This window comes from Amblyraja radiata, chromosome 23 (genome assembly GCF_010909765.2).
Source record: "Amblyraja radiata isolate CabotCenter1 chromosome 23, sAmbRad1.1.pri, whole genome shotgun sequence".
NCBI classification, from domain to species: domain Eukaryota; kingdom Metazoa; phylum Chordata; class Chondrichthyes; order Rajiformes; family Rajidae; genus Amblyraja; species Amblyraja radiata.
Genome location: NC_045978.1, coordinates 21,704,097 through 21,722,123, shown reverse-complemented (window position 1 = coordinate 21,722,123; position 18,027 = coordinate 21,704,097). Strand labels below are relative to the sequence as shown.

General features: G+C 45.4%; 1 protein-coding gene across 2 annotated transcripts in view; it reads left to right on the top strand.

Moving 5' to 3' along the window:
• LOC116986323 (ubiquinol-cytochrome-c reductase complex assembly factor 1) overlaps positions 1 to 18,027 on the top strand; it is an 88,436-nt gene that overhangs the window by 12,836 nt on the left and 57,573 nt on the right. For both annotated transcript variants that reach the window (XR_004415452.1, XM_033041744.1), the window contains exons 2-5: positions 19 to 153; positions 2,051 to 2,158; positions 5,614 to 5,686; positions 13,652 to 13,709. Coding sequence is in view for 1 of the 2 variants with exons in the window: in XM_033041744.1 (XP_032897635.1) it covers positions 19 to 153; positions 2,051 to 2,158; positions 5,614 to 5,686; positions 13,652 to 13,709 (374 nt within the window). In the remaining variant the exon portion in view is untranslated. The remainder of the gene's footprint in view (positions 1 to 18; positions 154 to 2,050; positions 2,159 to 5,613; positions 5,687 to 13,651; positions 13,710 to 18,027) is intronic.

Here is an 18,027-nt window from a genome sequence, read left to right as displayed (position 1 = left end):
TTTCTTGTTTTCTTTCAGCTTCGAGTGGTGCTTCGGAGTCTGGGGATCGGCGGCAACGTTCTCAGGCTTGACACTCCTGCCTCGAGCCGTGCGCTGCTTCATGCTTCCCAGGGACACCAGCTGCCATTTCGGGCCGTTCATTCAACACCAACGGTGGGTTACAACACAGGACACTGAACAGTGCAGCACAGGAACAGGCCAAAGATAGACACAAAAAGCTGGAGCAACTCAGCGGGCCAGGCTGCATCTCTGGAGAGAAGGAATAGGTGACATTCCGGGTCGAGACCCATCTTCAGACTCTACCCAAAACGTCACCTATTCCTTTACTGCGGAGATGCTGCCTTGCATCGCAGGAACAGGCCCTTCAGCCCACAATGTCTGTGCTGAACAAGATGCCAAGTTAAACAAGTCTCCTCTGTCTGCATGTCATCCATATCCCTCCATTCCCCTCCTGTTCATATGTCAGTCCAAAAGCCTTTTAATTGCCACTGTTGTATCTGCCTCCACCACCACCCCTGACAGCTCTTTCCAGGCACTCAACACATTTCCCCTCTCACCATAAATCCTCGTTTTTTTTCATGTAATAGGTGCAGAAGTAGGACATTCAGCCCATAGAGTCTACTCCATCATTAAATCATGGCTGATCCATCTATCCCTCTCAACCCCATTCTCCTGCCTTCTACCATAACACTTGGCACCCCACCTAATCAAGAATCTGTCAATCTCAACCTTAAAAATGGGCAATGATTTGGCCTCCACAGCAGTATGCGGCAATGAATTCCACAGATACACCACCCTCTGATTAAAGAAATTCCTCCTTATGTGCTTTCTAAACATACGTCATTTTATTCTGAGGCTATGGCATCTGGTCCTAAACTCTCCCACTAGTGGAAACATCTCCACGTCCATTCTATCCAAGCCTTTCACTATTTAGTAAGTTTCAGTGAGGTCCCCACATATCTTTCTAAACTCCAGCGAGTACCATGCCCAGTGCCATCAAACGCTCATCATATGTTAATTTAATCATCCCTGGAATCATTCTTGTAAACCTTCTCTGGACCCTCTCCAAAGCCAGCACATCCTTCCTCAGATATGGGACCCAAAACTGCTCGCAATGGTCCAAAGGTGGCCTGACTGGTGCCTTATAAAACCTCAGCACTGCATCACTGTCTTTGACATTTCCATCCGGGGGAAAAAGGTTCTGACTGTCTATCATATCCATGACTCTCATAATTTTAAATACTTCCATCAGATCTCCCCTCAACCTGATGTCCTGTTACTTGGTCCACGTTTGGTCCATATCTCTTTAAACCATTTCTTATTCATGTAGCTGTCCAAATGTCTTTTAAATGTTGTAATAGTACCAGCCACAGTTACCTTCTCTGGCAGCTCGTTCCATATACCCATCACTCTTTGTGTTTGAAAAATTTGCCCCTCTGGTTCCTATTAAATATAAATGCAGGTTACTTTGTTTAGTTTAGAGATACAGCATGGCAACAGGCCCTTTGGCCCACTGACTCCATGCTAACCATTGATCGGCCATTCATACTGGTTCTACATTATCCCACTTTTTTTTTTATCAACTCCCTGCACAGGCGGGACAATTTACAGAGGACCAATTAACCTACAAACTCACACATCATCTACCTGGGTTAGATTCTGACTACGAGTTCTGTCTGTAGTTTGTATGTTCTCCTTGTGACAGCGTGGGTTTTCTCCGTGTGCTCCGGTTTCCTCCCACACTCCAAAGACGTACAGGTTTTGGGTTAATTGGCTTCAGTAAAAAAAAAAAATTGTCCCTAGTGTACAGCATAGTGCTAGTGTACGGGGTAACCACTGATCGCCGTGGACTCAGTGCGCCGAAGGGCCTGTTTCCGCGCTGTATCTCTAAAGTCTTAAAAGCACAATGGTTACTTTTTGTAAATCAGCATCTGCAGTTTTTCGTTTATCCAGGTTAATTTATTGTTGTCCTTGGCATTTGTGTTCAAGCTTGGGTAAATAATGATGGTCTGGTGACTCGTCACTGACATGTCTGTTTTATCTTTAACAGTTTTACAATGTGAAAGTCACAGCTCAGCCTGCGGAGGAACAAGTGGGTACCTTCACAAAACTGGTCGAAGCACTAGGATTCACAGGACCTCTGAAGTACAGCAAATGGGTACTGCTTTAATTTTGCAATGGTGCTGATGAGTGGGGAGGGGGTGAACTTTCTCTGCAGGTAAACGCAGTGGACTCTATAGCTAAAAAAGGCACATAGTAACTCAGCGGGTCAGGCAACATCTTTAGACTTTAGATACACAGTGTGGAAACGGGCCCTTTGGTCCACCAAGTCTGCTCCGACCAGCGATAGTTAGCACTATCCTACAAACTAGGGACAATTTACAGTTTTACAGAAGCCAATTAACGTACAAACAACTGGGGAACGTGAATAGGTAATGTCTCGGATCTGGTCCCGACCTGGAATGCACCTATTGTGTCCTTTTTTGTAATTCAGCATCTGCAGTTCCTACTTTCTACTGATCGATCTTCCTCGTTTCATTTTTACAATCAGCATCTGATCTGAACATGGTGTGAATCGTGATCTTGTTCTTCTGGTTAGATGCAGAATGCCCTTTGTGACTTTATCTTGCATCAACCTTCTCTTGAAAAACCTTACATCAATCATTCCATTCTAGTCAAAGATCAATGGCACTCATTTACCAAAGACAGACAGGCATTCACTGCTGTTGTGACTTTGGGGAATTCCAAAGCAACTTACAGCCACTGAAGCCCTTCTACGGTAGTGCAGGAAATATTCACCACGGGTATGACAACGACCGTGTTATTCCTTTTTTGATTTTTAACTCAAGAACACAAGAAATTAGGACAGACACAAAATGCTGGAGTAACTCAGCGGGTCAGGCAGCATGACTGGAGAAAAAGAATATGTGATGTTTTGCGTTAGAACCCTTCTTCAGACAGAAAAGTAGGGTTTGGGAGGGGGGGGGGGGGGAAAAAAACTGGGGGTGAAAAAAAGCCAGAACAAATCAGGGCCATCAACAGATGACCTCTTCCACAGCCAACAATGGACCGTTGTGGGCTCCACCTTTCCTGCGTCATCGGTGCTGGCTCTGATTTGTTCTGTACCTTTTCATACCTCTATTTTCCCTCGCCCCTCACTCTCAGCCTGAAGAAGGGTCTCGATCAGAAACGTCATCTTTCCTTTGCTCCAGAGATGCTGCACGACCTGCTGAGTTACTCCGACATTTTGTGTCAATCTTCGGTGCTTTGTCTTTGGAGCAACTGCAGTTCCTTCTTCCACAAGAGTCAAGAGTATTTTATTGTCATTTGTCCCGAAACAGAACAACAAAAGTCTTACAATGAAAAACAAACTGCTGGAAGAACACTGCGGGTCAGGGAGCATCAGACTGATGTGATCCAGACCCATCCGTGCAGACTGCCCTGTGAGAAAGCTTAGAAACAGAGAGTTGTGAGTCTGTGGAATTCTCTGCCTCAGGGGGCGGTGGAGGCTGGTTCTCTGGATACTTACAAAAGAGAAGGCTCTTAAAGTTAGCGGAGTCAGGGGATATGGGGAGAAGGTAGGAATGGGGTACTGATTGTGGATGATCAGCCATGATCACATTGAATGGCGGTGCTGGCTTGAACGGCCGAATGGCCTACTCCTGCACCTATTGTCTAATGCCTATAAGTCGTGTAGTTCACGGGACAATTAGGGTTGGGTCATAACACCAGCATTGCCAACAGAACCAAATTGCCACTTGACCTTCAAGGTGCCAAAGAATAAAACACTAGTTGGCAAAATCTCTCCTTGTTATTTAATTACTGGCTGTTTAATCGCCCATGGGCATAGCCACTGATCATCTGTTACCTATTTCAATTTTATGTTCAGTGTACATAAAATATCACATCCAAGAGGAGCAAAGTTGGGCAATAACGCCACATGATGTTTTAATTCTACTTGTGTAAGAAGGAACTGCTTATGCTCGTTTATATCAGAGATAGACAAAGTTCTGGAGTAATTCAGCAGGTCAGGCAGCATCTCTAGAGAAATATAATTGACGTTTTGGGTCTGAAGGATTCTGACCTGTAATGTCACCTATCCATGTTCTCCAGAAATGCTCAGGAAGGAACTGCAGGTGCTGGTTTAAACCGAAGATAGACACAAAATGCCGACGTAACCCAGCGGGACAGACAGCGTCTCTGGAGAGAAGGAATGGGTTTTTTGGGTTGAGACCCATCGTTAGAAGCCGTCTGAAGAAGGGTCTCGACCCGAAACTTCAGAGATGCTGCCTGACCTGCTGAGTTTCTCCAGAAATGCTGCCTGACCCGCTGAGTTACTCCACCATTTTGTATCATCTTAACTCTACTTTCTCTGTGCAGTTTATACCCATCCTCCTTTTGTCTATCTTGGAACACCTCCGCTCAGTCCATCTTAACCTACGTGATCTCCCGGTGGCTCAGCACTTCAACTCCCCCTCCCATTACCAACCTGACCTTTCTGTGCTATGCCTCCTCCATTGTCAGAGTCAGGCCCAGCGCAAATTGGAGGAACAGCACCTCATATTTTGCTTGGGTAGTTTACACCCCAGCGGTATGAACATTGACTTCTCTTACTTCAGATAGCCCTTGCTTTCCCTCTCTCTCTATCCCCTTCCCCTTCCCAGTTCTCCCACCAGTCTTACTGTCTCCGACTACATGCTATCGTTGTCCCGCCCCCTCCCCTGACATCAGTCTGAAGAAGGGTCTCGACCCGAAACATCACCCATTCCTTCTCTCCAGCGATGCTGCCTGACCCGCTGAGTTACTCCAGCATTTTGTGGCCGCCTGAACATTGTCAGGGTTCTGACAATGGGGAACAAAGTCCTGGAGTAACTCAGGTTAAAGCGGCATCTCTGGAGAACATGGATAGGTTTCTGTTGGGCCATGATCCTTGTTCAGACACCAACGTCGGCAGTTCCCTGTTTCCTGATAATGGGAGCTTACCGTATATATACTTCTCCCCTCTGAAAGGTGCCCCAGGAGAACAAGTGGCAAAGGAAGTAAAAAATAGGTTAGGGTCCGAAGAAGGGTCTCAACCCGAAAAGTTACCTATCCAAATTCTTCCAAGATCCAGCGGCACAGTGGTGCAGCGGTAGAGTTGCTGCCTCACAGCGTCAGCAACCCGGGTTCGATCCTGACTGTACGGAGTTTGTACATTCTCCCTGTGACTACTTATGTTTTCTCCGGGTGCTCCAGTTTCCTCCCACATTCCAAAGACGTACGTGTTTGTAGGCTAATTGGTTTCTGTCAATTGTCCCTGATGAATAGGACTAGTACATGGGTGATGGCTGATCGGTGCGGACTCAGTGTGCCCAAGGGCCTCTTTCCATACTCTACCACTAAGCTAAGATGCTGCCTGACTTGCTGAATTACTCCAGCACTTTGTGTCCTTTTGTGTATTAACCAGGATCCGCAGTTCCTTGTTTCTAACTATAGAAAATCTTTGGGTTAAGTTTATTGTGTTAAACGTGACTCATTTCCTGTGGACTGCATGTAAAATGACAACAGCTGACATCTAGGGCTTCTTCCCCTCTCGGTTTTATCCGTGTCAACATTCCTTTATTCTTTCTGTAGAAAATTAAGATTGCTGGCCTGCGCATGTACACTTGCTGTGTGGAGAAAACCGACTATGAAGAACTCTTCGAAAGTACGTACAGTCATGGAGCTCTGCAGTATATCAAACTCAGCTGTACTTAATGCTTGCTTTGTTTTTAATTTGGCATATAGATTTGCATTTTGTTGAACCCAAAGTTATATGTTGCATCAGTATCATAGTCATACAGCCCGACTAGCCTACGCCGGCCATCTACACTAGCACCATGTGCCCGCACCTGACCCATAACCCTCTAAACCTATCCTATCCATGTACCAGTCCAAATGGCTCTTAAATGTAACAATAGTACATAATCATAATCATACTTTATTAGCCAAGTATGTTTTGCAATATACGAGGAATTTGATTTGCCATCCAGTCATACCAATAAAAAGCACCAAAACACACAAAATACGTTTTAACATGAACATCCACCACAGTGACTCCTCCACATTCTTCACTGTGATGGAAGGCGAAAAAAAGTTCAGTCTCTTCCCTTCTTTGTTCTCCCGTGGTCAGAGGCCTCGAGCCTTCCGTTGATGGAGCGATCTTGGCTCCCGTTGCCGTCGGTCGGGCCCTCGCGTCGGGGCGATCAAGTTCCTGTACCGCCGGGGTATCTCAGTTCTCCGCGCCGGGTGATCGGACCCCGGGTCGGGGCTGGTCGAAAGCTTCTGCGTCGTTTGGAGCTTCCCGACATCGGTCTCTACCCGAGACTACGAGCTCCTCGATGGTGAAATTTGCAGGCCGCGTTTCGAGCGTCGATCCCAGACAATGGATCGCTCCGATGGTAAGTCCACGTCCCCGCGGTGGTGCTCAAAGTCAGTCCCGAGCAAAGGACGCCAGCTCCATGATGTTGAGCTGGAGGCCTTGCTCCGGACTGACTTTGAGCCCCACCGCGGGGCGTGGATTTCCCATTGGAGCTGATTCCTTGCCTGGGATCAACGCTCCAACCGTGGCCCGCGGGCTTTAACATCAAGGTTTAACATCAAGGAACTATGTACCTGCACTCCTAGATCCCTCTACTCTACCAGTGTTAGGCAGTCTAAGGTGTAATGCTAAAATTAAGTCTACTGTTACAATGGTTTCTTGCCTTTTGCAATAAGATGGTAGTTTAAAAGCACTGAGACATTAATAAAATAAGTGAAAGGCCGAAGTCGACATATGGATGTAGGCAAGTAGGATCTCAGCTGCTTTCCAGATTAAAAGGAGAGGTAGGAGTCTTCTCCAAATGTTGAAAGCATAGACCAGACTTCCCACCATCGACTCCACCTACACTTCACGCTGCTTTGGAAAAGCAGCCAACATATTCAAAGACTTTTCCCACCCTGGTCATTCCTCCTTCGTCCTGCTCCCATCCAGCAGAAAGTACAGACAGAAGCTTGAAAGCGTGCACCACCAGACTCGGAATAGCCTTGAATGGTCCTTCCAATACTTAGGATATTGTCTGATTCACCTCCACCCCATTGTGGACATTAGACTCTGGAACGAATACACTACAATGCTGCGATTGATATTTGCAACTCTGTATGTTTCCCTTTGCCCTATTTATTGTACTTGAGTTTGGCTCGATTGTGTTCATGTATAGTGTGTCTGATCTGTTTGGTTAGCATGCAAAACAAAACTTTTCTCGGTTCACATAATATTAGTAAACTTAAAGCTAGAGGCAGTATGCGGCTAGTAATCCAAGTGCATGGATCATTAAACTGAACTAATTCAGTAACTAAATAAAATAATTCAGAGGTAAGTGAATATGAGCCTAGGAAGTGCTGGAGGAACTCAGCGGGTCACACAACATCTGTGGAGAAAATGAACAGGTGATATTTTAGGTTGAGACCCTTCTTCAGACTGATGTGGGGTTTGGATGGGAATGTGAACCAGCGGTGCATCTAGTAGAGCTGTTGCTTTAAAGCTCCATTGATCCAGGTTACATGGGGCATCCAGGTCAGCATGTCGGGGCAATGGGCCACTTTCGGTGCTGGTATGATTCTTTGATCTCCTGCACTGATTGTATGGTGTTTGCATGTTCTGAAGCCAGATGAAGAGCCACACGGCTTGTTTCGGAGTAGGGAAGCATTGTGGCATTCAGTCAGAGGTCTGATCAGTGGGGTTGATTCATGGAAAGAGCACTAGCCTGTTGGGCTAATCACCTTTTCCTGTTCCTAAAATTTCTTGCGAGATAGAATTCCAGTGGAGAACTGCATTGCAGCCAAGCAAGCAATGAAAATAAGGTCAGGAAAAGTCACTTAAACTTTTTCTTCCTTTTTTGGAGTTACTTTGTAACATGGAAAGCATTTGGTGGGACTCCTGTGAATTTAGGTTGTGGATGTAGAACTCTTTCATGTCGTTTGGCTACTGTTAACTGTCAGTTTTTAAAGTCTGTGTCCATATGATGCATTTGGGAATAAGCTCCTTTCAGAGCTGGGTTCCCTGACTCAGTCCTGACGTGGCCAGTCTTTCTAGCTGGGTTTGGATCAGGGGCAACCCACTCATAAACCACTTGGATTCAAGTTGGTTCCACAAGTCATAGGAGCAGAATTCGGCCATTCGGCCTATCGAGTCCCCTCCGCCATTTATTCACGGCTGATCTATCTTTCCCTCTCAAACACATTTATCTGCCTTCCTCTCATAACCTTTGATACCCTTACCTATCACAAACCTGTTGGTCTCCGCTTCAAAAACACCCAATGCATTTGCCTCCACTGCCGTCTGTGGCAATGAATTCCACAGATTCACCACCCCCTAGCTAAAGAAATTCTTCTCCATTCTAAAGCTACGTCCTTTTATTCTGAGGCTGTGCCCTCGGATCTTCATCTGAATGTCGTACAAGCAGAGAAGTGTGAGAGAGAGAGGGAGCGAGAGAGAGAAAGAGGAGGGATGATCCTATCCACCTCTCTTCCAGCTTTCTCACCCCCACTACAATCCTGACCGGAAACGTCACCTATCCATGTCTTCTAGAGTTACTGCCTGACCCACTGACTTACTCAATCATTTTGTGTCCTTTATTCAGCTATCACTCACCAAGGCTTTGTCCTGCTCCTTCCCCTCTTCCAGCTTTCTCCCCCCTACCCACCCCACGCCATCAGTCTGACTGATTCCGACCCGAAACATTACCTATCTATGTCCACTAGAGATGCTGCCTGACCCGCTGAGTTACTCCAGCATCTTCTGTTCTATAAAAGAGCCTTGTAGGTAGTGTGAGGGAAGGGTTTAGATTAGTTTAGCATCAGATGGAAACGCACCTTTCGGCCCACTGTCCACGTCGTCCATCAACCACCCGTTCACGATAATTCTATGCGATCCCACATCCACATTCTCATCCACTCCCTACACACCAGGGGCAATAGTCTAATTAACCGATAAATCCATGCATCTTTGGGAGAAAACCAGTGTACACAGAGGAAACCCACGTGGTCACAAGTAGCATGTGCAAACTCCACATTGTCAGCAACTGGGGTCATGATCGAATCCAAGTCCCTGACAGACACAGGATGCTGGAGTAGCTCAGCAGGTCAAGCAGCATCTCAGGAGAACATGGATAGGTGACGTTTCGGGCCGGGACCTTTCTTCAGACTGAAGCGTCGCCTATCCACGTTCTCTTGAGATGCTGCTTGACCTGTTGAGCAACTCCAGCGCACTGACTTATTTTGTAAACCAGTGTCTGCTGTTCCTTGTTTCTCTGGCACTGTGAAGCAGCAGCTCTACCGGCTGGGCCACTATGGAGCACATTTGTGGGGGACACTGGGTTAGGGAAAGGGGATGGAGGCAGGGGAGTAGGGGTTAGATTTCCGGCATGCACAGAGATGAGAGACTTGTCAGGAAATAAAGAGTTTGGGTTGCATGCAGATCTCACAGTCCTCGGTTTTATGCTTGAGCAAATTTCTGGGTCCTTTAAAAAATAAAAAAAATAAAAAATCATTTTGAAGCTTAAAAAATAGGAATTGATAACTAAATTGTATTTGATTTCTTTTCACTGAGCCCAAGCACCCTTCTCCCTATCCTATAAAAGGTGTTATAAACACAGGAATTGTTCAATGCATGGTCAGACAAGTAGCCTCTCTGGAGATAGACAGAAATGCTGGAGAAACTCAGCGGGTAAGGCAGCATCTATGGAGCGAAGGAAATAGGCAACGTTTCCGGTCGAAACCCTTCTTCAGACTGACCCTTCTTAGCCTCTCTGGAGAGTTATCCCAAGTCAACACCCTGTCTTCAGAATTGGAAGAGCGGACGTGTTTTAAGTAGTAGAGAGGACGAGGTAGAGGGGATATCTATGATGGGATGCAGCCCAACATTATCAAGATACCGGTAATTGCTTTAAATAGCAGCAGTTAGAGGCAGCTGAAACACAAAACAAATGATTCAACATGTGAAATAGCCAGCAAAAGCACAGTGACGCAGTGGTAAAGCTGCTGCCTTACAGTGCCAGAGTCCTGGCTTAATACTGACTACGGGTGCTGTCTGTAGGGAGTTTGTATGCTCTCCTTGTGAACGTGGGTGCTTCGGTTTCCTCCCACACTCCGAGGACGTGTAGGTCAGTAGGTTAATTGACTTCTGTAAATTGCCCCTAAGGATAGTGCTAGCGTACGGCCTGATGGCTGGCCGGCATGGATGTGAGAACCAAAGGGGCTATTTCCACGTTGTATCCCTAAAGTTTAAAGTTAAACTTCAACAATTAAACTATTATTTATATAATATAAATCAATACCAAGAAATGGATTGCACCTCTCTCCCTGTTAATCACCTCACTCCTCAAAGACGTTGACTTATTGGGGTGTACTTTTAGGAGGTGTTAGTGGACATCCTTATGTCACAGCCAAATAGCCTTGAGTCTGAAGAAAGGTCTCGACCCAAAACGTCACCTATTCCTTTTCTCCAGAGATACTGCCTGACATGCTGAGTTTCTCCAGCATTTTGTGTCTATGTTTGGTGTAAATCAGCATCTGCAGTTACTTACTACACTGCCTTGATTAATAGTGAGTCTGAATATCGTGTCAGTAAATAGACTACGTGACTTGACTTCTGATCTACCTCACGACCATTTCTAACAAGGGGCAGGAGATAAACTGGCTACTGTTACGAGCTCCAAGTCATTTTTTCACCTCATTAGCCGAGGGATTCTGCAGTAGTACAGGAATAGTTCTTTAAAGAAGGGTCCTGACCCAAAACGTTACCCACCCACGTTCTCCAGGCATGCTGCCTGACCTGCTGAGTAACTCCAGCACTTTGTCTTTTTTTTGTAAACCAGCATCTACATTCCTCATTTCTACATTTTGACTGCTCCACTGCAAAATCTCCTGAAGGTGTGCCTACTTTCAAGAAGTTCTCCTCCTTTCTCCGACAGGAGTTCTGTTGACACTCTCTCTCATCGCTCCCCCTCTCTGATTCCTGCTGCTTTACGACTCGGAGGTCTGTAGAATGGTTCCAACCTGAAATGTCACCTATCCATGTTCCCCAGAGATGTTGCCTGATCTGTTGAGTTACTCCAGCACTCTGTCTCTTTTATTTCCCTTCTTCGGTCATTTAATTGCCCTGGTCTTATAAATTTAGCTTAACCCCTCCAAGTGCCTGTCTGCCTCTCCTTTGAACGCCCTTTTTGACTCCACTATCTTTTAGCAGTGAGCTCCAGAGTAGAGCCACTCTCAACATCAAAACAATGTGTTTCTCCCATTCGCTCTCCAATATCATTTTGTTTGTCACTTGTTTTGTTTGCCACTTTTGTCAGTCACAATCTTATGCACTTCATTCACATCACCTCTCAACCTTATTTTGCTTCAAGGAGAACAAGCCTTACTAACTGCTGGCACGTTATGCCCTCTAATTCGAGGTCTAAGTGAGAACGGAGCAGGGGATTAAAGTTGGCACCTACGTCGACTCTGGATAAATGCCTAGAGCTATTGACGGGAATATTAAGAGTGACAGTTTTAGGGGCACCTCCTCTTCATTGAACTTTCCAATTCCAGTGTCCTTACATGGTCTCCGTGATGAAACACACCTTTCTTTGACTAGAATTAACTAACGTAGGCCAAATGAAAGCAAGGCAGTGTTAGTACGAAGTAGAAAATTGGCTTGGTGTTGACAGGTTGCGCAGTTCTGTGACCCCACATGACTTCTTTACTAATTAATTTCTCAATTTCTGCATAATATTTTCTTTCATTTGTACTTCCTGAAAAATCACAGTTTTTTTTAATAACCCAAGAGATATCTCTGTTTGAGTTTTCATTGGTTCAGAAGGTTAACTTCACTTTATGTTCTATTCGCCTTCCTGTGGTTTTAAAATGATTGCGTTTGTCCTGCCACTCTGCCCATTGATGTCTCCAACCTTACGCCCCTTGGCTTCTGTGGCCAAATTGCTCTGCAGTAGCCATGGGAAGGCTATTAGACCTTGGTAGGGATTGCACCCTGTCCTTGCACAGGAGCTTTATACATAAATAAGCTGGGTGCAGAGAAGATTTACGAGGATGTTGCCAGGACTCGAGGGCCTGAGCTATATTGAGAGGTTGAGCAAGCTAGTACTTTATTCCTCAGAGTGCAGGAATATCAGGGATGATCTTATAGAGGTGTATAAAATTAGTTATTTTGATTAGTTTAGAGTTACAACAGGAAAACAAGGTATAGAGTTGAGAACCAGAGGACAAAGGCTTAAGGTGAAGGGGGGAAAGATTTAATAGGCAATTTTTACACAAAGGGTGGTTGATGAATGGAACGAGCTGCCAGAGGAGGTAGTTGAGGAAGGTACTGTCACAATGTTTAAGAAACATTTTGGACTGGTACATGGATAGCTTGAGGAGATATTCGGAGGGAGGAGGCGAACTTCTTCAAAGTAGGCATACTTTCGGAGGGAGGAGAAGAAGGGTTTCGGCCCGAAACCCGCACCCGCTGAGTTTCTCCAGCACTTTTGTCTACCTTTGGTACATGGATAGAATAGGTTTGGAGGGATATGGGCCAATCGCAGGCAGGTGGAACTAGTATAGACGGCATATTGGTCGGCGTGGACAAGTTGGGCCGACGGGCCTGTTTCCATGCTGTATGACTATGACTATGATTTATTTCTCTAAGGGACCCATCTTGTTGTGTGAATTGGTTTATTATTGTCACCTATACTGAGATATAGTGAAAAGCTTTTGTTTCTGTGTGCTGTCCAATCAAATCAGATGATACTATATGAATTCAATCAACCCATACAAGTACAACAGGTAAAGCAAAGAGAACAATACCAGAGTGCAGAATATAGTTCATCATTGTAGTATAAGTGTTCAAGAAAAGAAGCCAAGTATCCACAATGAAGTAAATTGGAAAATCGGGACTGTACTAAACCTTATGGAAGAACATGCAGAAGTCTGAATGTTCTTCCATATGTTCTGCCTGCATCAAAAGGGTATTAATTAGGGTGGCGCAGTGGCGCAGCTGGTAGAGCTGCTGACTCAGGGTAGGGAGTGGGAGAGAAAGTGGGATAGTATAGAACTAGTGTGAACAGGTGATCGATGGTCGGCATGGACTCGATGGGTCAAAGGGTCTGTTTCCATGCCGTGTATCAAAAAACAAATTACGTCAAAGTCTCCTTTCTCGAACTATGAACTGGAATCAGGGAACACTAATTTCGAACTTCTCACAGATCGGCAGTAGTCTTTTGTCGTTCTTGAGTAGGATCTTTTTTTTCTGTTTTGGGCAGGATGTAACTCAAAATTGCGTTTTTCTGTGTTTTATATTATATTTTAGTTTAGTTTATTGTCGCATGTACTGAGGTTGCATGCCATCCAGTCAATGGAAAGACTATTTATGATTACAATCAAGCCGTCCACAGTGTACAGATACAGGAATAACGATATAATGTTTAGTGCAAGATAAAGTCCAGTAAATTTCCGATTAAAGATAGTCCGAGGGGCTTCAATGAGGTGAATGGTTGGTCAGGACCACTCTCTAATTGGTGGTAGGATGGTTCAGTTGCATGATAACAGCTGGGAAGAAACTGTCAACTGTTATATGTTAATAACACTGAAATCTATGTGTTTCTGTTGAATGCAGGATGCAATTTGCCTGACACTTTGAACTCCTGGTTCCTTGTTGCACAGCTTCATGTCTGGTGAGTAAGCCCGTCTTCAAGAATGAAGTTGTAAAGAGCCTAATACAATGACAGTGGGGCGATGCGGTGTTGAGCTGCTGCCTCAAGGCGCCAGAGAACCGGGTTTGATCCCGATTAACCTTTGACACCCTTATTAATCATGATCCTGTCATTATCCACTTTAAAAATACCTAATTGACAGCCTCCACAGCCCTCTGTGGCAATGAATTCCACCAATGCACCACCCACTGGCTAAATAAATTCCTCCTCCGCTCCATTCTAAAGTTACGTCCTTGTATTCTGAGGCTGTGCCCTTTGGTTCTCATCTGAGGTCCCCCCCCCCCCCCCCCCACTACAATCAGTCTGAAGAAGGGTTCCGACCCAAAATGTCACCAATCCATGTCCTCTAGAGATGCTGCCTGACACGCTGAGCTACTTCATCAATTTGTGTCCTTTTTCCACCTATCATTCATCAGGCGTTGTCCGGCCCGCTCCTCTCTTCCAGCTTTCTCCCCCTTTCCCACCTCACCACAATCAATCTCAAGAAGGGTCCCAACCTGAAACGTCACCTACCCATGTCCTCCAGAGATGCTCCCCGTCGAGTTACTTCTGCACCTTGTGTTCTACGAAGGAGTCTTGGAGGTAGTGCGAGAACAGGATTTAGTTTAGTTTATAGATACAGCATGGAAACACCGAGTCTGCACCCCGACCAGCGATCACCCCGTACACTAGCACGAGCCCACACATTTGGGACAATTTATAATTGTATCAAAGTCAATTAACTTACAAACCTGTATGTCTTTGGAGTGGGGGAGGAAACTGGAGCACCCGGAGCAAAATCACGCAGTCACAGGGAGCACGTACAGACTCTGTACAGACAGCACCCGTAGTCAGGATTGAAATGGGGTCTCTTGCACTGTAAGGCAGCAGCCCCACCACTGCGCTACTGTGCTGCCCTACCTTTATGTAACTCTGTAGACTACTTTTGTGTTCTACTTTCCCTTTTCTGATTAATGTTAAGTGTTTTCCTTTCCCATTCAAACCGTTGCCTGGTCGATTGGAGCTTCTGTGTGGCTATGCCAGCAGCTGAATAAACTGGCAGGGTTGAGTGTGCAGCCGGCCAGGTCGACCAGCGCCATCTGCGCCCAGTATTCACCCGTGCCAGGGAATGCACAGCTGCTACCCACTTCTGTCCACTTTCATCTGTACTTCAGATCCAGGTGGCGCTGGCACTGAGCAGCCGAGTTTCCATCATAGGAAGAGCGCGAGGGAATGAGACTGGGGTTTATTTTAACACAAACTACAAAAGTGAATGGGCAGTGTTCAACCCCAGGTTATTCTGGCATTGTGACACAATCTATCGGAGAGTTTTTTTTCAGACTGTGCCACGGCGCTTGTAAATTGGTTCGATTTTTCCTTGCTTGATATTGTCAATGACTAGTCACTTGTTACCCTGACTATTCTGACCCCAGTCTTATTTGGAAAACTGGAGCCGAACCAAAGGCAACATTCAGTCATATAATCTGGTCACAATTCTCATGTCTGGAATTGCCTTGGAATAATGGATTTCTTTATTTATCTTGGTCCTCTGGGCACTGGTGTTCCGAACAGATTTAAAGCAAGCTCGCCATTGGGAAATGGAAGAGCTATAATAATTATATCACCAGCGCTTCGTTTGTGTGATTATAGGCTTTTCATTCATGAAGGAACAACAAAGTTAGGCTTCAATAACACCTTAACATTGTAACACCAAAGCGCCTCTCTGGAACATTACATGACTAATTTTGACCAAAGATATCTTTGATTTTGACCAACATATGTGAGAGCAGATGGGACAGATGGGGATAAAGGCTTGATAAAAGTGGCAGAGTCATAGCCATACAGGCCCTTCTGTCCAACTTTCCTACCTGCCCACGTTTGGCCGCTAAACCTGTCCTATCCATGTACCTGTCTAAATGTTTCTTAAATGTTGCGATAGTACCTGCCTCAACTACCTCCTCCAGTAGCTCGCTCCAAACACCCACCTCACTTTATGTAAAAAAAAGTTAACCCTCGGGTTCCTATTAAATCTTTCTCCCCTCACCTTAAACCAGGTTCTCAATTCCCCTACTCTGGATCTGGATGAAAAGACTCTGCATTTACCAGATTTATACCTCTCATGATTTTGTACACCTCTGTTAACCCCTCATCCTCCTGCGCTCCAAGAAATAAAGTCCTCGCCTGCTCAACCTCTCCCTACAGCTCAGGCCCTCGAGACCTGACAACATCCTCGTAAATCATCTGCACTCTTTCCAGCTTGACAACATCTTTCCTATAACAAGTAGGTTTTAACAACTGATTGAGAGGAGCAGGAAGAGATGAATAAGTTTAGGGAGTAGCTTCAAGAGTTTAATTGATGGGGGAAATTAGAATGTGCTATTGAGGGAGGAAAGTTGCTTTAGTTTACTTGACTTGAGAGAGACCGGAGTCTGCACCGACCAGCGATCCCCGTAATTAGCACTATCCTAAATACTAGCGACAATTCTACCAAAACCAATTAACCTACAAACCTGTCGGTTTGGCGTGTGGGACGAAACTGGAGCACCCAGAGAAAACCCACGCGGTCACAGGGAGAACATACAAACTCTGTACAGACAGCACCCGCAGACAGGATCGAACTCGGATCCGGCAGCTTTGCCACTGTGCCGCCCCTTCAAAGTGTCGTGGATCTGCAGTCTTGGTTTACCGGATAAAATTTGCACATCCATTATTTTAATCAAGGTGCCCGAGTCAACAGGTCATCACCTTGTCTGTAAACAAAACAGACAAGGGTATTTCATGCATGTCTGCTAATAGTCACTTTGCTAAATCTGAGCACCTTTAATTCAAAGAGTAATGAAATGTGGCTCGAGGATAAACACATTGCTGCTCAAAACAGCTTTGTAAAGTTGTTTGAATGTTAATCTCCACATCTATAAAAGTATACACAACCATAGCCAAGTTTGGTGGTATAGTTAAACACAGTTGGGATGGGAAGTCGAGGGGAAGGAGTGGAGAGTCAAAGGGTTTTGCAAGAACTGTGACGGAGGCAGAAACACAAACCCCCTCTAAAGTCAAGCAATGACCGACTTTAGCCAAACCTAGATCATCAAAAGAGCCCTTCATAAGGCAGTAAGTGAACTCCATGAAGGTCTCTTTGCAGTATTCTCTGGCAGTGCCATAACCACTAATTCCTACAGCAAGTCTTTGCCCAAATACCAAACTGTATGAAACATCTTTGGTCAATCAGCAGTGATTTGTTTTGATGTGGTTGCTTTAATGGCTTTGATTAAGGTTCTGAATGTTTTCCTTTTAATTTAATTGTTGACTTAACGTTTTTTTTGAGAAAGGGAGTATTTTCAGTCGAGTGTTTTGGTGACAATTGACCACTGTGTGAGTGTTTCTTTTAATCAGTGCCACAATACGTTAAGCGTGCAGAGCAGCTAATGCAAGGAGAAACCTGTGACAGTCACCATAATAAACGGCAGCAGTTTAAAAAGGAAAATGGTCGGCCTTATTACCTCACCCTCCCGTAATCTCTGATTAATGAGGCTAAAGCTGTGCAATATGTCAAGTGAGTGGACTGCTGTGGGTGAGAACATTTTGTATGACTGACGTGATTTATTCGGTAATGACACAGCGCAGGGAGAAAGTGAATGGTGGGGACTGAGCTGGTGAAATGACTCCACTGCGGTTTCTTTTTAAGTGTGTTCAAAGTCTTTTTGTTGCTAATCATCCTAAATACAGGTCCACCACTGATTTTTTTTTTTTTTCCCTCCGGCAACTGTGTGGTTCAGCACCTCCTTCAATCCAAAATAAAATTACGAGAGCGCACTTGAAATCTCCCACCGTAGGTCCCCCCAAATATGTGACGCTCGTTTTGGGTGAGCTGGCCGATCTCGACCTCATCGTGACTTCCGCGGCCAGTCAGCGGCTCGAATTTGCCCCCTGCTGCTGGGGCTCTGGCCCTCCAGCCTGGCCGGAGCCGGCAGAACCCTTCCCATAGCCGACTTCCGAGACCGAGTTTGCATTGTATCATTATTACATGACCTGTTGGTCCAAAGCGAACCTCAAGTGCTGGAATGTGCATGTTTTCCCTGTAACCACGAGGGTTTCCTCCAGGTGCTCTGGTTTCCTCCCAAAGATGTGTGGGTTTGTAGGTTAATTGGCCCTCTATAAAATGGCCCCGAGTGTGTAGGGAGTGGATGAGAAAGTGGGATAGCATAAAACTAGTGAACGGGTGATCGATTGTCGGCATGGACTTGGTGGGCTGAAGGGTCTATTTTATATGTTGTATTTTAAACTAAACTAAAGAATTTGT